The sequence below is a fragment of the Microcaecilia unicolor genome, chromosome 7, assembly GCF_901765095.1.
Source record: "Microcaecilia unicolor chromosome 7, aMicUni1.1, whole genome shotgun sequence".
Classification (NCBI taxonomy): Eukaryota; Metazoa; Chordata; class Amphibia; order Gymnophiona; family Siphonopidae; genus Microcaecilia; species Microcaecilia unicolor.
This window is the reverse complement of record NC_044037.1, coordinates 72,765,593-72,788,193: the sequence shown is the minus strand read 5'-3', so window position 1 is coordinate 72,788,193 and position 22,601 is coordinate 72,765,593. Positions and strand designations below refer to the sequence as shown.

General features: G+C 40.4%; 1 protein-coding gene across 2 annotated transcripts in view; it reads left to right on the top strand.

Moving 5' to 3' along the window:
- The window catches only part of PLP1 (proteolipid protein 1), a 56,166-nt gene extending 36,040 nt beyond the window's left edge, over positions 1 to 20,126 (top strand). Inside the window, exons 3-7 of one of the 2 annotated variants that reach the window (XM_030210225.1) lie at positions 2,138 to 2,402; positions 6,263 to 6,431; positions 8,227 to 8,300; positions 13,849 to 13,914; positions 19,597 to 20,126. In XM_030210225.1, the coding sequence (XP_030066085.1) occupies positions 2,138 to 2,402; positions 6,263 to 6,431; positions 8,227 to 8,300; positions 13,849 to 13,914; positions 19,597 to 19,737 (715 nt within the window). In that variant the 3' untranslated portion in view covers positions 19,738 to 20,126. Of the gene's footprint in view, positions 1 to 2,137; positions 2,403 to 6,262; positions 6,432 to 8,226; positions 8,301 to 13,848; positions 13,915 to 14,450; positions 16,838 to 19,596 lie in introns of those variants that run through there. The other variant, XM_030210226.1, reaches the window with a different exon arrangement.
- The last annotated feature ends 2,475 nt before the right edge of the window (positions 20,127 to 22,601 follow it).

The window sequence follows — 22,601 nt, the reverse complement described above, 5'->3', positions numbered from 1 at the left end:
TTCCCTTCACCTCCATAGGCGCCATCACTTCCTGTCTCTCTTCTCTTCTCTTCCGTTCGCTACCCTCCATAGGCACCATCTCTTATCTCCCCTCCCCTCCCTGATCACTATTTCTCCCCTCCATGATCACCATCTCCTCCTGTTTCTCTGAGGTGATAATAAGGGCTCCTGCGCTAGATTACCACTGGGTTACCACCACGCAAGCCATTTCTGGGGTTTTTCTTTTTTCCCTGGAAATGGTATGTGCGTTGGGCCAGCAGTAGTCCCGGAAGAGTGAGTGGTAAGCTCGCTTTGGGCTTACCATCGCTCTGTAAAAGGGCCCCTTAATGCGTTAATCATGTTATTAACACATTAAATGTACAGCCCTGATCTATAGACAATTGATGCTGGAGAAATTTAGGTGTGAGACACTGGAGTACAGCAGAAAGAACCATTGTCTGATTAGGCTACTGGACGGAACTGGTTTCTTTGTGAAGATAAACTCCTTTTTGCTTCTGAAGACATAGATTGAGTGACACAAACTGAATTCCTTGATATAAGAAAACTGTCATAAAATGGGGTGATTTGTATATTCGATAGTGTTTTTGTGTTTCTATTTATTTATTTATTTTTAAAACTTATAGCTCACCTAAAACTAAGCAGCTTACAAAAAATACAAACATAAAATAATATATACAAAATAAATTAAACATCAAATTTTCACAACAATCCATCTAGAAAATAAACAGATTTAAAAGTAACCATTCATAGCTATTGATGCTCTTCTTAAAGAGTGTATACTAGGCTAGATTCTATATATGGTGTCTTGATTTCCGTGTGGAAATCAGACTGTATTCTATAAAGTACACTTTAATTTAGGTGTACATTATAGAATACACCAAGTACTGCTCCACAAGACTACATTTAGACACGGTCAATTATGCCAACTAAAACCTGGTGTAAATCCCGACACCTAAATTAGGCATGGGGGGTGTATGCTATAACAATGTGCATAGATTGCAGAAACACCCATGACCCACCCAGTCCATGCCCATAACCACGCCCACTTTTCAACTACTGTATGCGTCTTAGAATTTAGGGGCACCACATTACAGAATACGATTAGTAGTGCGCATAAATTTTAATTAATGCCAGTTAGTGCTGATAATTGCTTGTTAACATCCAATTATCAGCGCTGATTGTTAACTAATTAAGTTATGTGCATTGTTATGGAATACACTTCGATTTCCACGTGGCAATCAAGGCACCATATATAGAATCCCGGGGACTATGTGTAAAGAGAATGCACGTTTCTTAAAGTGCAAAGACAATGCCCACCTTTTAAGGAATGTGTGCTCATTTCTGAGAGTGTGTGCATGCATACATGATGGTTCACACATGCATGCACTACTGGGAAAGAGTGTGCACTGTTTAAGAAGACTATGCCCTCTTTACACATGGGGGGAATTCTATATATGGTGCTGAACATTAGCCACTACTTCTGCACCACATTTTTGGTGCAAAAAAACATTCTAACGGATGCAAGGCGTTGAAATGGGGCAGAAGTAGTGTATCCATGTGAAAACACACGTGCCCATTTATAGAATAGTGCCTACGTGATTCCACATGGATCGGCAAAGGGGAAGTGGCCATGGGAGGGGCATGGAAAGACCAGGGGCATTCCCTTAAAATGCGCACATTGTTATAGAATTCAGGGGATCCGTGCCCAACATGCATGCCAGAATTTACACCCGGTTTCAGCTGGTGTAACTTCTCGCAGCCAAGGATTAGCGTGAATCGCAGTGCTACGTGCTATTCTGTAAGAGGATGACGGTACTAGAGCACCAATTATAGAATACCATTTGGCACTGATTTTTTTCAGTGTTGAATTTTGAGCACCATTTATAGAATTTCGCCCCGTGGCGCACATTCATTTGCAAAGAGTGTACTTTCCGGAACCAAATAAATAGTAATAATAATTTTTTTAAAAGGACTGCACATTCATGTACCATAAACAAGTGGTTCTCAAATTTTTCAGGTCACAAAAGAGATGATTTTTTTTAAACAGTTACAGCAAACATCTCCCCTCCCCAAGTCTGAGAATGACAGTGCTAAGAATGTGTGTCACCATGTAATTCACCTTTCTCTGTCTGTTTAGGATCAATGCATTCCAGTATGTGATCTATGGAACTGCTGCCTTTTTCTTTCTGTATGGGGCCCTCCTGCTGGCAGAGGGTTTCTATACCACCACGGCTATCAGACACATCTTTGGAGATTTTAAGACCACAATCTTCGGCAAAGGCCTCACTGCTACGATAACAGGGGGCCCGGTGAAGGGGAGGGGTTCCAGAGCCCATCAGCCAGTTCACTCTTTGGAGCGGTTGTGTCATTGTATAGGAAAATGGCTAGGACATCCAGACAAGGTGATCTTAATTAAGGTTTAAATGCTCTAAATACCAGACTGTGCTTAAATAAAAGTGATCATGATAGAACATTGCAATTACTTTGGTATTCTTTTAGCACCAAAATGCCAGTTTTATATACTGTGGGTAGCAAGCTGCTCAGTCATATTGGATAGACTTGTTATAATTGTATTTGTGGTAATTCTATATTTTATGGAGCAATTTTCAAATCTGAACAGGCAAATGTAAAGTGTGAATTGTTTTTACCTGCAGTTTTTTCACCAGTTCATCAAAGGAAACTATGATTAGACTTCCCTTTAAACTTTTTCCAATGAAAAAGTATCTGTAGAGATCAGTGTCTGCTTTTTCTCTGAGTTATTTCTGTAGCTAAACCAACACATGCTTTACTTTATTCACTTAAAATCTTTTATGATCCGATCTATCCACAAGTTCTAGGTAGAATACAGGTTTACATACATAGAGGGGCATAATCGAAAGGGACATCCAAGTTTTGATGAGGACGTCCTCGCAAAACGTACCGATGCAGGGGTATTATCGAAACAAGATGCACGTCCATCTTTCGTTTCGATAATACGGTCAGGGACGTCCAAATCTTGAAATTTTGGTCGTCCTTAGAGATGGTCGTCCCTAGACTTGGTCATTTTTGATTTTTGGCGATAATGGAAACCAAGGACATCCATCTCAGAAACGACCAAATGCAAGCCCTTCGGTCATGGGAGGAGTCAGCATTTGTAGTGCACTGCTCCCCCTGACATGCTAGGACACCAACCGGGCATCCTAGGGGCACTGCAGTGGACTTCATAAATTACTCCCAGGTACATAGCTCCCTTACCTTGTGTGCTGAGCCCTCCAACCCCCCCTCCCCAAACCCCACTACCAACTACTGTACAACACCACCATAGCCCTTACGGTTGAAGGGGGCACCTAGATGTGGGTACAGTGGGTTTCTGGTGGGTTTTGGAGGGCTCGCCGTTTCCTCCACAAACGTAAGGTAGGGGGATGGGCCTGGGTCCGCCTACCTGAAGTGCATTGCACCCACTAAAACTGTTCCAGGGACCTGCATACTGCTGTGATGGAGCTGAGTATGACATCTGAGGCTGGCAAAAAATATTTTGAAAGATATTTTTGAGGGTGGGAGGGGGTTAGTGACCATTGTGGGAGTAATGGGAGGTCATCCCTGATTCCCTCCAGTGGTCATCTGGTCATTTTGGGCACCTTTTTGTGCCTTGGTCGTGAGAAAAACACGACCAGGTAAAGTCGTCCAAGTGTTCGTCAGGGATGTCCTTTTTTTTTCCATTATGGGTCGAGGACGTCTTAGTGTTAGGCACGCCCAAGTCCCGCCTTTGCTACGCCTCCGATACGCCCCCTTGAACTTTGGCCATCCCTGCGATGGAAAGCAGTTGGGGACGTCCAAAATCGGCTTTCGATTATACCGATTTGGACGACCCTGTGAGAAGGACGTCCATCTTCCGATTTGTGTGGAAAGATGGGCGTCCTTCTCTTTCGAAAATGAGCCTGATAGTATACATCAATGTAAAACAAACAAGAGATAATATGACAAAGGACAAAAGGGTTCTTTTAGCAAGCTGTGGTAAAAAGGGCCCTGCGGTAGGGTGGGGGCCATTTTTCCCGTGCGCCAGGGCCTTTTTTCCTACTGCAGGTTTAAAAAGCCCCTAAAAAAATGGCCAAGCGGTAAGATTACTCATTGCGTAACCTTGCAGCAGGGAGCACTTACCACCACCCATTGAGGTGGCAGTAAGGGTTCCTGTGGTAACCTGATGGTAAAAGTTAGAAATGGTGCTGGAAATGCTGCACACTCGAGGCGGAGCTTCCGCTGCAGGCAGCATTGAGCCGGCGGTAGTTCCGGACTGCCTGCAGCCATGCGACAACCCTTTAGTCAAAGGGCCCCAAAATTTGCAAGATTAAAAGTAAAATTCCTTCTCCATCATTAAAAATACAAAATGCTATTTAATCAGCTCAGTAAAACGATTCCGGCAGAAAAGGAAAAGGCTTGACTGAATAATACTGCTTTCAAGCACTTGCTGAAAGTGCGTAAGGTAAGTTATTCCACTCAAATGCTTCAGCTAATGGAAATGACCTATTTCATGTTTCAATAAGATGATATTATCATGTGGGAGGTAGTTGAAGCCTTGTAGTAGTTTCAGATTGCAGAGATCAGGCAGGAACACATGGTCTTAATGATGAAAATAAATAATGAGGGGCATCTTCAGAGAAAGTTTTATGAATAAGAAAAGCATTTTAAACTTGACTTGCCAGAAAATTGGCAGCCAGTGCAGAGAAGATAATATTGGGCTGATATAATCAAAGTGAGAAGATCCTGTCAGAAACCTAGCCGCTGAATTTTGTGCAGGTTGTAACGCTTTATACACAGTTGATGGCAAATTTTAGAACAGAGTTACAATAATCTAAACATCAACATCACTGTCTGAAGAACTGATCTAAAACTGGAAAGGACAAAATAATTTTCAATCTTCTGCATAACTGCCATGTGTAATATGAGATTGAAATAAGAATCTTAAGAAAAGTAAGAGACAAATCTAATATTATTTGTGTACACAAGGGAATAGGAATGTTTCCAACATCAAGGTATTCAGGAAGATTAGGCAAAAGTAATCTAGCGCAGATATGACTCTCTGATTTAGCACCAATGGATTATTTATCATCCATGACTGTATCCTTTGCAGACTAATTTTCATTCTGGGAAAGGGATCATCCAAACTATCCTTAAAAGGACAAAAGAATAAGACATCTTCAGCATACAATTTATAGGTGACATCCAGTTCCTTCAAAATAGTAATAAATAGAAATAAAACAAAACATAGAAAAGAAAATAAGGTGATACCTTTTTTATAGGCCTAACATAATACATTTTTTGATTAGCATTTGAAGGTAACCCTTCTTCAAATCAGAAATGAGCAAATGTTAACAAATATCAGAATATATAAGTGAAACACAACAGCATTCCAAGGACAGTCTCACGGGAAGAGGGTAGGGTGGGTTAGGTGAGAGACAGGAAGAGATGGATAGCTGAAAGACGGTGACAGAGCAGTAGAATTTTATGGTTTATAATGAGCTGGAAAACCCAGATCTTTGCTAAGTTCTGTCTGGTGGGTATCAAAATAGTTCATCATTTTGACTTTAAAGATTTTACGTTCCTGGATTGTCTTAAATTTCGTATTCTCACCATAAAGTCATTGATGCAGTGTTCTGGTTTTGTAAAGTGCTGTCCCACAGAAGTGACATCCTGGTTTGCATTTTGTCATGTTTCATATGATGTCTATGTAGATTAAATCTCATCTTTAGCATCTGGCTTGTTTCTCTGATACAGCACCCTTCTTCACACTACCCTTTCTTTTCTCTGTTTTGTTTTATTTCTATTTATTGCCTTTAAAAGTGAACTAACTTGGCTACCACATCACTTTATTTCAAAATAGTACAAAGAAGATGCATATAAACATTGAATACAAAAGCTGAAAGTATTGGTCCTTATGGAATGCCTATATTGAAAGTAGATCAGAAGCCAATTTATCAGAAAATTTGAGTTCTACCAGACCAGTCAATAACTGAGCCACCTAAACCTACAGTTGCCAAGAAGAATACTATGACTTAGAATATTAAATGATGCTGTTATGTCATAACCCCTGTCCCTGGAATATCTCCAATGGAAATATGGACAAAAGCAGGTCTGTTCTAGAATGATAGATTCCTTTCCATTGAGCACACAGCTTTTGAAAACTCAACTCGCTATGTAGCAGATCTCAGTCTGCAATCTTGTGTTTTAAAAATGGATTCTCCCGCTCACATTGTCATAACCTCTGTCTTTTTCTGTAACTGTATAGTTTGTTGGTGTAACCTACGCAGTGACTCTTCTATGGATTTTGGTGTTCGCTTGCTCTGCTGTGCCTGTCTACATTTTCTTCAACACTTGGACAACTTGCAATTCTATTGCCTTCCCCAGCAAGACCTCTGCCAGTATAAGTACTCTTTGTGCTGATGCCAGGATGTATGGTGAGCATTTTGTACAGTACTACTCAGCATAAATGAGGAGAATCCGCAGGAGAATTGTTAAAATTTTTTAGCTGGGTTGCTTTCACTTGCCACACAAGAGATCCAATGCTTTCAGTGGACAAACAGCAGTATGGAAAATGTGGGGTACCAATGCAAATGCAGATGTGCCTCTTCCATTTCAAGCTTGTGTGCTCACAGACTAGCTCACAAGAGAATGCATGCCCACCCCTTGTGATAGCTCTGTTTTTGGCCACAGGCTTTCATCTGGCGAAGAGGGCAATATATGCAGAATTTGCAGTGCTTTGGGGTAACATAAGATCACAAATGGCCATACTGGGTCAGAATGATGACCCTTCTAGCCCAGTATCCTGCTTCCAACAGTGGTCAAAGAAACAACAAGTCGAGCGGAGGATATCCAGAAAGACCAGACTGAAGTCACAGATGTTGACCAAAAGTGATTTATTAGGACCCTACACGGTCTGACAGACTCGGTAGCTTACGCTGCATTCAGACAGTTTTGGCGTTTTTTTATCCTGAGTCTAGTCCAGATCGCTTTACCTCATAAGCTCTTTTGATTGGATTATCTGTATCTGCCAATTTGAAGACCCCTGAGGAAGGCCTTTCGGCCAAAACACGGACCGTGTAGGGTCCTAATAAATCACTTTTGGTCAACATCTGTGAATACAGTCTGGTCTTTCTGGATCTCCTCCGCTTGACTTGTTGTTTCTTTGTGTGTTTTTGCGGGAGATTTGGACTCTCTTTTGTTGCCTCTCCAACAGTGGTCAATCCAGGTCACAATAAGAATCCCAAAGAGTAGAAAGAGACCATGCTATCGATCCCAGGGAATAAGTAGTGGCTTTCCCCATGTCTATCTAAGTAGCAGATTGTGGACGTTCCTCCAGGAACTTGTCTAAACCTTTTATAAACCCAGATACATTAACTGGTGTTACCACATTCTCTGGCAGCAAGTTAAAGAGCTTAACTATTTGTTGCGTAAAAAAAATATTTCCTTCAATTCATTTTAAAAGTATTACAATGTCACTTCATACAATATCCCATAGTCTTATTACTTTTCAAAAGACTAAACAATCAATTCACATTTACCCATTCTATACCACACTAGATTTTGTAGACTCAACCGTCTCTTTTCCAAGATGAAGAGTCCTAACCTCTTAAGCTTTTCTTCATATGAGAGGAATTCCATCCCCTTAATCATTCTGGTCACCCTTCTTGGAATCTTTTCTAATTCCAGTATATATTTTTTTAAGCTACGAATAGGAAAGGAATAATCAACTGCCCATTTCACTTGTGCTGGCACTGTTCAGAGACATAGGTGATGCTATTACAGTGTGAGCTAGAAGTTGACTTCACAGGCTATTAACTTGTGAGATCCATCTTGGATGTTGATGCACATTGGGTCTTTTTGGTACAATGGAATACATAAAAGGAGAAAATTAGTTAAAAGGAAAGTGTCAGCTTCACATTTATGTCCTATAAATATTGGAGTTGTTCTAGTCTTACAACATTCATAATAGAAAAGAGTGTTTATACATGAGAAATTGTTTAAGTTATAAATCTGCAAGAATATTTTTGTAGTGGTTCATATGCAGCCATCAAAGCAAAATGGATGAAAGTTCCTGCTTGAGGCTCTGGGTTATCAGTGAATTATGTTTGCGATAAAATCCATCTGTACAGCTCTTCCATTGCTTAGGGAACTCTTCCCATATGCTGTATTTTACTGGATAGCTAACCTTAGATTAACTAATTCAAATTATATAATTTTCCATCTCTTTAGGTGTCCTTCCATGGAATGCTTTTCCAGGAAGGGTGTGTGGCTCCAACCTTCTATCCATTTGCAAGACAAGTGAGGTGAGTAGACAGTAGAATTGCTCAATTATTACATCTAAAATATAATTAAAAGTAACTGGCTTTGATCATTTCAGGAGATCTGGAAATCTACTAAAATGATTTCTTTTAAAATAAATGCTCATGTCAGACAGCCAATTGTAACATAAAAGTAACAAAGTAGGACTTCAAAGCACTTAAGTGGGTGTCAGGCCACTTGAAGAGATCGTTTTGGACATATAAAATCATTGTACAACCCAAAAATATGGGGCAGAATTTCAATGAGATAGACTTTATTTCAGAGCTGCCAAGTTAGTCATTCCAGGAGGGAGACTTTTTGGCCGGTTCTGGTTTTAAACTTACATCCCAGAGCAGTGCAGTATTTGTAGTCCATGATTATATTCATTGAAATCAGTGCTGTAGGTCCCATAATGCACTAGGATAAGGTTGTCAGAATTCCAGAACTGACCTGGAATGGGTAACTTGGCAGCTATGTTATTGGGTCAGTAGAGTGAATATGAGGGAGTTTTGTAGCTGCCAAGTTACCCAGTTCCAGGAGGGATTTCTGACAACCCTAGCATGATACATTAGGACAGTGCTTCTCAACATTAAAAAAAACATTTCAGGGCACCCTTTCAAGCTTGCCTGATCCTTGTGGCATATCAGCCCACATTTTTCAAAGTTGTCATATTTTCCAGTCATTGGGCACTGACCACATGTCTGTGAAATGCCAGAAAACATATTTTAAACTGAAATGTATGATCTTGAAAAAGCCTACAACATAATTAGACAGCAGATAAAGATTTATAAGTGTATAGGGGTATAGTGACCATGGTAGAATTTAATATATAAAGCAGTAAAACAAAACTATCTCTTTCTTTCTTTGCCCCCAATATACACATCTGGCCTTTCCCCCTCTCTTCCCCACCCCCATGTATACAGCCAGCCTACCCATCTCTCTACCTCCTCTCACCCAATGCACACTTCCATCTCTTTCTGCTCCCTCCTCACACACCCTGACCACCCCCATTCACCTGATCAGCCCTTCCCTCTCTTTTGCCCTCTCCTTATGCACACCTGCCACCTCTTTCTACCCCACATACTCACATATCTACAGCTAGTATGTCGGACTCTGCCCCTTCTCCCTCACACACAGCCAACCAATCTCTCTCTCTTCCCCTGCCAAATGAACATGGCCAGCCTGTCCCCCCCTCCCTGTCTCTTTCCCAAATGACCACGCACCTCTCTTTGCTAGCATGTCCCTTTCTGCCCCTTCTACAGACAGCCAACCTGTCTCATTTATCCCAATGCACATGGCCAGCCTGTCCATCTCTCTCATACAGTATACTCTCACCACTTCTTTCTGACCCCTCCCCACAACACACATACAGCCATCCCTTTTCTCTCTCTTGTCCCCCCCATGCACACTGCCATCTCTTTCTACCCTACATATTGACACACCTACAGCTAACATGTCCCTCTCTGTCCCCCTCCCATACACATACATCTAGCCCTTCCCTCTCTATGTCCCCCACACACATGCCTAGATCTGGCACATCCCTCAGCACTAGAGAAAAAGAGAAAGTGGGGGAGAACCAATTCCAGTACAAGGATTAAAATAAATGAGTTTATTGACTCTTAGAAGAAATTGATAAAACAGACTCGATGCAGAACTGCGTTTCGGCACACAAACGCCTGCCTCAGGAGTCAACAAATCTTTAACTTTAGCTGGGAAACTTCAGATTGATGCTGCTGCAAGAGCTGATTTGTTGACTCCTGAGGCAGGCGCTTATGTGCCAAAACACAGATCTGCATCGAGTCTGTTTTATCAATTTATTTATGAGTTTGGTCAATAAACTCATTTATTTTACCCTTGTGCTGGAATTGAATTGGTACAGACCTACCCTGTTTTTCCTTGTACATCACAAATTAAAGGAGCAATGATGGAATAAGATGATTTGGTGGTCATGGAGGAAACTGAGATAATATTGTTAAGAGGTTGATATTCAGCCTACCATGTTTGGATAAAACTAACCAGATTAATTTTTCAGTTAACTTTATCTGAATATTCAGCCCAAATCTGCTTGGGCTAAATATCCACCCTAACATTTTCTAGACAAAACTGTCTGTTTAAATTTAGGTCTGCTATTTGGGCAGCCTAACTTACTTAGACAGTTTTGGCTAGTCTGCACTCTGGGAAAGCCCCCAGTACTAGATTTGTTTTTTAGTGGATAAATGTCTGGTCACAATTTATCTGTGTGAGTGTTATGGTGGTGGTGGGGTTGGTGGGGGGGGGGGGGGGGGGGGGGATTTCAGCTTCAGGAATTTGTTCAGCAAACTCCAAAAGTTAATCAGACAAACTCTTTCAGTGTGGACCTCTAAATCAGATGTTATTAACCTTCTTTTGCTTCTCATACCCCTTTAACTGACGAATGAAACCCTTGTACCCCCTTCTTTAAACCACATGTCTACTAGTGACTACTGACAGCAACATCTCTCATTAACTGTTAATTATTAACAGTGCTATCTGCTAACATGTCATGAAAATTACAGTAGTACACAGTTATCATGCTTATTTTAGACGCTCTGTTTGTGTTTTGGATGTCTGAAAACTGACATTTAGATGTTCCTATTGCACGGAAGTCCAAATCCCAATTTTATAAAGCCAAGATATGGTCATCTAAAACTGCAGTACATACATATGGCAAGGGGGTGTGGTCTGAGTATGCTTTGGGTTGGACTAGGGAGGGGTCAAAATATGGACGTTCAATTCCAGTTACAGAACTCAGATTGCAGAAGGGAAAGGTCTGTCCGTGTCCAAAAATATGAGGGCCTGTATTTAGACCTGGAACTTGGCCCATCCAGGTTACAGAAAAATGCTGAGTAGGTGCGTACATGGTTAACGCGCGTTAAAAATTCTAACATGCCTATAACGCGGCTTAGTAAACAGGGCCCTTAAAGATGTAAAAATTAGATTTATGTGGAAAATAATATTGGCTCAAGGAGTTTTAAATTACAAGGGGATATTTTACTGAGGTGCGCCGAAAAATGGCCTATGCTGGTGTAGACGCATATATTGGGCATTTTTCAGTGCCTCTTTTTTTTTGGCAGAAAATGGACGTGTGGCAAAATGAAAATTGGTGCGTGTTTATTTTGGGCCTGAGACCTTACCGCCACCCATTGACTTAGTGGTAAGGACTCACACGTTAACTGGGCGGTAATTGTCAGCACGCGTACAATGCCGATTACCGCCTGGTTAGCGCCATGCACCAGAAAATAAAAAATATTTTCTGGCAGACGGGCATCAAAAATAAAATTACCGCCTGGGCCATGCGGTAGCTGGGCAGTAGTTCAAAATTGATGTGCGTAGAACAAGTGTAGGCGCCTACTTGACTCAGAAAAAGGGCCCCAAGTATACAAAAAAATCAATGGCACTGGTATCACATGTTACATGGTAAGCATAGGCGGTCGGTGGCCCAACTGTTTGGGGAGGCTAAAGGGGGCGGGGTTAGGGGTGGGGCCAGGGGTGGAGCTTAAATCCATAATTGTCTGATAACACACAGAAAAAATAAAAGTCACAATTAATACCTTTTATTAAATTTAGATATTAGCTATGTATCATATGTCAAAGAATAAAGTGGTTGCTCAAAGCATATTCTAACCACAATCGCTCAACTGCAAAACACTATGCACAACTTTGTGCAAAAACACACACAGAACCTTACTGTACCATTAATATTACACTGGGCAAAACCTAATACACCAATATACCACCCATACGGAAAATGCAGACTGTCAACAATATGAAACAAGGGATCATAATATCACAATTCTCATGTAGAGCCACAAAACATCCTAATTCATGTTTAATATGGGATAAAATGCCATACATAAGTAAATAAATATAAACTTTTAATGGTGCGCACCTGATTCTCAAAGTGGACATATTCCAAACACTATAATGAAAATAAAATGATTTTTTCTACCTTTGTTGTCTGGTGACTTTGTTTTTCTGATCATGCTGGCCCAGTATCCGATTCTGCTACTATCTGTCCTCTTAACTCCGTTTCCGGGGCTTCCTTTCCATTTATTTCTTTTATTTTCTGCCTTTCTTCTTCATTTCTGGTCCTCAGCTTCTGCCTATTTTCTTCATCCACATGCAGGTTTTCTCCTCTCTTCCTTTTCCCTCATCTCATCTCCTTCCTCGCTTTTCCCTTCCCTCCATCCATGTCCAGCATTTCTTCTCTCTCCCCTCCTATCCCCTGCCCTCCATCCACCCATGTCCAGCAGTGACCCTTCTCTCCCCCTGCCTTGCATGCACCCATGCCCAGCGACCCTCCTCTCCCCTGCCCTCCATCCACCCATGTCCAGTGATCCTTCTCTCCCCTACCCTCCAGTGACCCTCCTCTCCCCTGCCCTGCATGAATTCTCCTCCCTCCCTCCGGATCCTGACTCTTCAAATTCTTCGGGGCAGGCGCCGGGCAGGCAGGCAGTTTTGCCTGCCCACTGCGAGTGCTGACTCTCCCCCACTGGCGCTGCTGCTGCCGGTGTTCACGCTTCAAAATGGCCACCGAGACTTACAGAAGTCTCACGAGGCTGCTGGAAGTCTCGGCGGCCATTTTTAAAGCGCGAACGCCGGCAGCGCCAGCGGGGGAATCAGCGCTGGCAGCGGGGCGGGCAGGCAGGCACACCACCGTCGCTGCGGCAAGCCTCCAATACCGGGCGCCTATGATGGTAAGCAAAGGTTACCAGTGAAACAATTTCTCATTATTTTCAACTATGTATATTAATGCACATTTGACCATAGGCTTCATAAAATCCTGGTTACACAGCGCTGTGGCAATATATTCAAGCAGGTACCGTACTGTGCTGAGCAATGCTTTTTCATAAGACATTAAAGCAAGCTACTGACTTCTCAGTGGAAATAGCAAATCCTATAGATTTATCACAAGAATCTGGGTACTAACTGCAGTTCTTAGCTAATTTACATCATTTACATTACTCCACGGTCAAATAGTTTGCTGGCACACAATCCACTCCTTTCTGCAACCACAAAAACAATAATTCAGTAGTTTAGCATTATTACCATAAGGATGGGAACAACTGAATAAGTATAGTTACCAATTACGCTCTTATCTCTACAGAAATGTATCTTCAGCTCCAGATGGAAGCTCGCACATGAAGGAATGCGATCAGATTAGGATAGGTTGGCTATTAAAAAATGATTCATTCTCAATCAGACTTCAAAAGCTGAAGCAAGGATTTGTGTCAAAAACTTAAACACGGAGCATATAAGTTTGTAAAAAGTGATAACATAGGAGAGTCAAAGAATTCATAAAATTATTGAAGACTTTTTTTTATTTTTGCAGGTGTTTGACCAAATTTAAGTTGGTCTAATGGATTTATCATGGGTCTAACTAATATTTGTAAACTGTATACTGTATGAAATTTTAATATGTATGTTTTAATTTTATGTATGTTTATTTAGAACCCACTTAGAATATTTAGATAATGCAGAATAAAAACAATTGTAATAAATAAAGTTCAATGCTTATGTTTCATTTTCTTTTAGTTTCAAATGACATTTCATCTGTTTATTGCTGCATTTGTTGGTGCCGCTGCAACACTTATTTCACTGGTAAGTAAATTATTTTTATCTTGACACATTCTGTTCCTAACCCAAGAGCTACTATAGGATATAGTGTAATGGAAGAGGTATAGCAGCTTGAAGGCTTACTTGCACAGGCAGTATACTCGATTCTGTAGGTTTAAAGTGTTCCTCAAAGCAGTTGGGTGTTTAGTTGAAAGACAAGAAAGCTCTTCTGCTGGCATCATCCAGAATCCATTAGAGTTTAGATAAGCCAATTAGAAAATTTACAGACTTGAGCCAGTTGTTCAGTGGCCATTTTCGGTATATTTCAGTTCTCTGCCTTTACAAATGAAATAAGATGCTGATAAACCTGGTATTTCTCCTACTCAGCAATACAAATTATGAGTTAACGTGGATAACTGAACAATTTAACAGGATGTACATAACCACAGAGTACCTATAGTGTGTTTTCTGATTAGAATTTGAAGAAGGTTTGTTTATGGTCATAACTACGTCATGTACGATTTTTTTTACTCTTGCTTTCTCTCTCCCCCTTCCTTTTCTCTCACTCAATTTTTTTACAGCTCACATTCATGATAGCCGCCACTCACAACTTTGCTGTGCTCAAAGTCATGGGCCGAAGCGACAGTACAAAGTTCTAATCTCCAATGAGGAGCTGAGATACAAAAACCTTTTTCTCTCTAACATTGGAGCTTTAACAAAACAGCCACGACACCAAGCCTCTTCCTTAACTTTCTACGCCTTCATTGCCAAGTGTCCCTCCTCTTACGTTTTGGAACAAAACTCAATGAGTTTAGATAGAGTCAGACAATGGGTATTTCCTTACATCTATGTAGAGTTGTTGTCTCTCTGCATACTTGAATAGCTATACTATTTCACAGCAAGTCACACTGAATATGAAAAAACCAATGGGGAGAACTTCTTTCCCAATCAAATAAAAGCCAAAAAATTAGAATTTGCTCTAAATTTCCCAACAGAGATCTGAAAAGCTAAAACATCATTATTGTCTTTGCTACTGTTGGGCAATCTCAGAGACAGTTATAATCTGTTACGCAGAGAGAGAAAGAACTCTGATGCCCTACTATCTCTGGGAATATGAGAGATATTCTTTGCTATTAAGGGAGAGAACTTGACCATATCTTTCTTTTTATAGGTGAAGGGGGAAAAAGGGAAGATTTTCTATGTTACCTAAATAATTTACCCTGAATTGCTTACTGCAGTAAGGGTGAAGTGGGTTAGAGCAAGGATCTTTCCGATATGGGAAAAGAGCACTAACCCTGACGATCCACCAATTTGTGGAGGAATTATTTATTTCTAATTTGTCTGATCCTGCTTAAAGCACAAGGGGGTTTGGTGTCTGTTTACACAAAGAGGGATCTTGGCTTTACATTTTCCACACAGAACATAAAATGAACATTAGCTTTTTCTGTCCACTTGTTTCTCCTGAAGTATATATCTCCATGACACATCTGCAAAATTTAAGCAGTGTGGAAGAGATGGACACTAGAACTGAAAAGAGAGGTCATTCTAAAAAGGCTATTACTGATAGTGTAACTCTATAGGTCCCTCTTGTAGATATATAGTAACTCTTTGGTCTGTATCTGATGGTATCTCATGTTTTCTTTAACAGCTTGTGTATATTGAATCTGTTTCTTCTTCAAAATGGTGCTCCTCTCATTGGGTGATGTTTTCTTTGAAAGTAAATAGCCTGTAAATTGAGGATCTTGATATGTTTCTGACTATAGTGGAAATTAAATCTGACCTTCTTTATGTATGATTGACTGGACCTGACTATACCTGTTCCAATACACAAGCGTATAAGTACTAGCAAACAAATGCTTAGACCTTTTCAAGCATCAAGTTGGAAAGAGGTGATTTACTGTAAGATGAGATTAGCTAAGCACCAAAATGATTCAAGTTTCACAATATTATTTTTGTAACTTGTTTCAAATTGTCTCAAAAGTGATTAGGACCAGATCAAAGAATTAATCTGGGGGGATACACAAAAGGCCAGTTAGTAAAGGCAAGTATCAAAATCATCCATACATCGAATCAATTTTGGACATAACAAATGAGACCAGAAAGTGTTAAAATACTTAGCAGAGTTAATAGCATATGCCTAGAATGATCACTGAAGAGTCACATAATTAAACTGGCTGGTTCTGTATAAACTGTCAATGTTTGAATTTAGGGGTTCACTTACTAATGGTTAGTGCATGCTGACCATTACTAAATGACCCCTTAGTGTTTTGCAAAGACAGATAAGGTCCACCTTTTCCTTTGAGTAGAATTATGACGAAATCCCATCTTTTCTTTGTATGATCCAAACAAGATGTTTGGCATTTTGAACGGATGATATGCATTCTTTAAATGTAAGGTGCAGTCCCTTTTGTGGACAGGCAAATATCATCCTTTAAACTGCTAGCCAAGTAGACTGCTAGATGGTTTAAAGAAAAGGTCAAAGTGAGAAGTCTGTGGCTACTAAGGGTTTGTGTTGAGAACCATAAAATAGATTTTCTTAATCAGCTGCCTTTAGTGAGAAACACTAAGGGGGGGAAGTTATCAATGTAGGCTACTGTTAACTTGGGTTATTTTACCACAAGTTGAGTTATTTTAGCACAGGGTCTAACTTTCATAATATCCCCCCTATATATCACTGTTCAGTAAGAACATAGATATGACAGTGAACAAAAAGATATAGCAGGCAATAACGCAAGGCTACTGAAATAAACCTCTTGGTCTCTTTGGGGGTGGGGAAGTGAGAAACCAATCAAGGTCAGGGAAAGTGAAGTAACTGAGTCTTGTATTATAATAGTTCAATTGGCATTATAACAAGTTGCCGAAAAAATCCCACTAAATAAATCTGAAATGATCTAGAATCCCAATTTAACAAAATAAAGAATGGTTTGAAATATACAAATATGTATTTTGTGAAATTAAAGAAAATAAATACAATTTAATTTAGACAATTCTGCATCAAGTCTTAGTCTGTGTGTCATTTGATGGAAATGTCACCTCACCAGGAACGATACAGAGATAGCCAGTGTATGCCATATTACCGTCTACATTGTATGTGTGTGTGTGGGGGGGGGGGGGGGGGATGGTTGTATTTAGAACCAAAGTAACCAAAGTGAAACTCATTTGCAATATCTGATTAAGGTATTTTTATGGTGTAGTTTTTATTTAAAAAAAAAAAAAGACATTGCTATTCTGGATAAGTGCAAGTTCTGAAAGGAATAATGCTGTTTTGACATGTATGAAAGGAATATAGTTGGAAACAGCGTCATGCAATTTTGTTTTTCCTAAGCATAAGTGAATTCTTTTCTCTTATGCCATCCTTTGTCATTTGATCCTATCATCTAAAACCATAATTTAGATAAGTGACTGAAATCTACAGATTCAGGGGCACTGCTGTTGTAGCTTTATTTTAAAGTTGTAGCTTTATTTTACACTGCTCCATACAGAACACTCCTAACCTCCATGAAGGGCTTGACTTAAATAATAAAAAATTGTCTGCAAGGGGGTATATGGTGGAGGGGGAAAGGAAACAGCAGAGAAGTGGAAATGGGCAGGAGTGGGTTGGTAGCTTGTAAAGAAACAAATAGACTCAGTACATGAAGCCTGAATTTAGGTTTGGTAACAAGAGCAGCTTTTGATTTTTCAGGGGGTTCAATCTTGCAGTGATTCTCAAATTATTGCAGAAAGCTAGGAGAGAAGACCATTAGTATATTTCAAGGGCTATTGACCACTGTTACAGTTTAAAAAAACATTCTGAGAGAAGTTTTATCAATTAATGGATCAGAGAGCAGGACTCTTCATTCTAAGCAGTCTTGCTTATATCTTGAAGGCTAAAGGGTACTTCTCGAATGCTGAATTTGCCATTAAAACCACTCCTGTGTGTTATCGCAGAAAGTTATCACAGGTTTTTGTTGATTTGGGGGGGGGGAGGGGAGGGGTCAGTTTAAGCAGTGATTAGGGGTAGATTTGTAAAGAGCTACTGAAAAGTGAGGTACTTTAGTCAGGATATTGCAGTTGAACATCTGGCTAAATCTAACCCTATGAAACCTGTACAGTGAAATGTAATACAGTCATTTGTACTGCCGCACTCAGGAAGACAAATTTAGATATTGTGGATTTGAGTTTTAGGTTTAATCACTCATTTTTTCCAAATTCAAACTCAATGCAGGTATGCAAATTCTTTGCCTACTAAAGGAGGCTTATAACCCAAGTTATACCTTAGCCAATGGAGGGTGAAGTTTCTTGCCCAGGGTCACATAAGGCCCTTTTTACAAAGCGGCAGTAAGCCCAATACAGCCTTGCCACTCACTATAAAGGAACTACTGCTGGGCTGCCGCAGCGGCCTGGCGGTAGTTCCCGTCCTCAATGAGCCATCATATCCAGCGAAACAAAAATATATTTATTTTTGTAGTACCGGTTTGTACCCGGCACTAATCAGGCAGTGCCGCGCACTGCCCAGTTACTGCTGGGTTAGCATGGAAGCCTTTACTGCCACCTCAAGGGCTCCGCCACAACATGGCCTACACGCGGCAACTGCTTCACTTGCTGCATGGCCATTTCTTCAAAAAATAGAAAGACTTCCCTTTTACCCGCTATGGTAAAAGGGGGCCTTGGCGCATGTCAAAAACATGCACTGATGCTAGCACAGGCCCCCTTTTGCCACAGCTCGGTGAAGGGGGCCCATAGAGCATTAGTGGGAGAGGCAGGGTTTGAGTCTGTGTTCCCTGGTTCTCAGACAACTCTCGTAAGCTACCACTTCACACTCTGTACTCACTCAAAATAATTCCTGCAGCATCCCATACAATCTTTATATACCAATAATGTGCATGTTCGAGAGTTGTTTGAGTTTGTTCAGCTACACTAGTTGGTTAATTGAGGAGCATTTTTTCCTGGTTCTCAGCCTGCTGCTCTAACCACTAGACTGTACTTTCTGGGAGAGTGGAGTTAACACTGAAAACAGCTGCCTGTCAAAGCACCTATTGTGTCTGACTACATATTAACACAAAATGGTTTTGTGTGGGCAGTCTTTAGCCGAATGATAAGGGGCGGGAGAAGAAGAACTTCAACTTATAAGACTTATGCAGTGAAAAGTCAATTTTAACTGCATATACCTTTTTAAAATCTATGTCCTAAATAATTTTATTTCCTTCCTCTATGAGTCACTCCGCCCAAATAGTGTGTTCTAGTTTCTAGCTAAGGTGTAGAGTTCTGTATAGCAGACCTTGTTACCTCTTCCAGTCTGTAGTTGGTTGATCAGAAGCACAGAAGCAGAGTCTTTAATTGCTGCTCCAAACTTCAACTCCTAACGTTAATTTAATCTTCTGAGCCTACCACTACAGTCACATGTAGCTTTGAAGGTCCACTCTGTGTGAATTCTCTGGTCCAAAGTGTGTGTTAGCCTTGCATGCCATCCAAATCTGTTCACCGAAAGGCTCAAATCCATTCTGTTGCTTCCATGGTAACATACGGCACAGTGGACCAGTCTTCCATTCTTGAAACCTCACCTAGTCTTTGTGACTCAACTGAGAATCCACGGACAAAACATCTAACCAAAGCAAAACAAGTAATGCCAAACTATTGCCGAGGGAGGTTTTGATATTAGCTCACAGTCGTACAGCTGCAGGAAGGAATTGTAACAGATGGCAGATTTGTGTTAAAGTAAAGGCGGATGCGGTCTGCATTTTCTTTCAGATACACGCCCTGATGTGCCATTCTGCGAACAGGGCGTACTACCACTGCAACACTAAGATGGAAAAGACGAAGGAGCCACCAAAGACAGAGACCCTGGAGCTTGGAGAGGTTCAGACGGAGCCAAAAAAGGAAATTCTCTAGTAGTCTAGCATGTAAAGAGGACTGAGTTTTTGTTTTTTTTAAAAAACAGTTTAACTTGATCCAGTAGACGTAATTTACAAATGAAGATTTGTCTTTGATACTGTTGTACCAAAATAATGGAAGTGTATTAGATGTAATGGAGATACTGTCTAGGATTCTCCTTAACAATATGAGATAGAAATATACAATGTTCAAGTCCATGGAAGTAATGTAGCTGGCCCCTCTATGCAGTCATTTTTCTGAAAGAGGACTTACAAATTCAGCTCATGTTACTGAAGCTTTTTGCTCAAATGAGTTTCCTAATATAGAGGCAATATAATTTTTTAATTATTTATTAGGATTTATTTACCGCCTTTTTTAAAAATTCACCAAGGCAGTGCACAGCAAGAATAACCTGGACATAGGCAATACACGATTAAAGCAGTAAAAACACATTAAAATAACAGTACACACCACAACATAGTATGTTACTTCCAATGTCAATGCAGCACATATAAAAAATCTTAATAGCATGGAAGCTAAGTAAAGATGGGATATATAGACAGAGAAGATACAGTAACAGGAGTTTGATAAGGGTGACTAACTTAAGGAAAAATTTGCATATGTGCTGAAGGTTCTTTGTTTATAAATATACAGCGGTAAAATAATTGAGCAATGGTATTATTATTTGCATATGTAAACACTCTCTACTTAAATTTTTTTCCTTCTGTAATAACTAATCATTGAAAGGCGGAACCTTCTATTACTATGGTTATGTGTATATGAAAACAAAATAAAATTTATGAAAATGACAATAGCTCCAGAAATTCCTTTCCTCCCAGTACAAATTTTCCAATGCATGGCACACAGAAAAAGATATTAAATCCGCACTTATGAAATATCAGATTCTAAGCTATGTTGATACCCTGTTTCATTTAGAAGTAGGTGATTCTGTGTCATATGAGATTTCTGCCTTCGTTCACAGGCAGTTCAAAAAGTGATACAAGTTGAGATCTATGAAAAGTTTCACAGCTAATTCAATTGGGGTTTTTGGGCGGTAATTTGAAAAAAAAAATTCTCTAGAATGAAATTGTGAAGAAATCTTGCAATGTTTGCTGTAGTATGTTTAGATAGTGGTATGATACAATGACACAGACACAGAATTTCAAAAATTAATTTTCATAGCATGGTAACATAACACAGTGGATGACAGCAGATAAAAAAAATGATATGGTCCATTCAGTCTGCCCAATAGTGCTGCCAGGGCAGTACTTGCTCTGCAGTGCAAGCTACTCTCTCCAGTACTTCATTTTTCAGGGGTTGTACCTGCCACACAGAGCAGGTTACTGTCCCCATCATTTTGGCGCACTTTCACTAAAGCTTGGTGCGTGCTAACGGACATTATTTATTTATTACATTTGTACCCCGCGCTTTCCCACACAGAGCAGGCTCAATGCGGCTTACATAGTAAAAAATAAAGATAGTTCGTAACATATAAAACAAACAATATGTACAAAGATGATAAAGAATAATTAGTGTCCATGAACCTTGTTAAGATTAGGAGTTGATCAGAATTATGTTAAACCTGGAGAGTAAGCTTTTTTTAAACGGTATGAACTTCAATAATTTTCTGAAATTTAGGTAGATCTGGGTAGATTTTACTGATTTGGGTAAGCATGCACTAAGTGCCACGTGGACCATAGGTATAAAATAGTGTAGAAATAAGGGGCCCTTTTACTAAAGGGTTGGCGTGCAGCAATGGGCTTGCAGTACGTAAATCCGGAACTATCGCTGGGCTACCGCAGGAGCCTGGCAGTAGTTCTCACCCCCAGCATGCACCACTTCCAGTGCTATAAAAAACTATGGGGGGTCTTTTAGCGCACGTTAAAAATAGGCGCATGCTACATGCTAAAGACACCAATGTATTCCTATGGGCGTCTTTAGCATTGAGCGCATGCCTATTTTTAGCTTGCGCTAAAAACGCCAGCGTGCCTAAGTAAAAGACCCCCTATGTTTGTAGCACAAGTGCTTACCAGGTGCTAATTGGGCAGCACTGCATGCTGGTTACTGCTAGAGCGTTAGCGCGGGAGCCCTTACCGCCACCTCAATGTGTGGCAGGAAGTGCTCCCACCCGAAATGGCCCTGCGTTGTGATTAACATACCACACGGCCATTTCTTTAAAAGAGACAGCCTTTTACCCGCTGTGGTAAAAGGGGGCCTCAGGGTGCATCGAAAACACACACTGATACTAGCACAGGCCCCCCTTTTACACAGCTTAGTAAAAGGACCCCTTAATGCACACTAATGTCCATTAGCATGCACTAAACTTTAGTAAAAGGGCCCCTTTGATATTTGTGAGTTGTACCTGCTGCACAGTGCAGGTTACTGTCCCCATAACTTTGCTTTTTTGTGGGTTTTACCTGCTGTACAGTGCAGGTTACTGTCCTCATAACTTGTGTCTGTAGGTTGTGCCTTTGTGAAGTATAGGTTACTTTCCCCATGTTTTTTTAGATAAGCACGAGTAATTTTTCAGCTGTTTTGAGGTGAGGCGCTCCATCCTTTTGCCCTTTAGGGGTCCACTGTGTTTATCCCATTTGTTTTTGAATTTCAGCAGTATCCTTATATCAGACCCAAAGTTTATTGCTTGATAAAAATAAAACATTTCTCGTACCTGTTGGAAAAAAGAGGACTGTTGACCTCTTTGCTTCTAAACAAGTTGGAGGTCATTCGTGTAATTCGACCAATCCCTGAATTTAGTACATAAGCTCTGAAATTCGCAGAACCCTTGAAATAAGTGCCCCATAGCCCGTGGCTTCAGTTTAAGCACTAAAATATTTATAGTTGTAAAATAAAAAGTATTATACCACCTTCATCTCTGCTGGAAG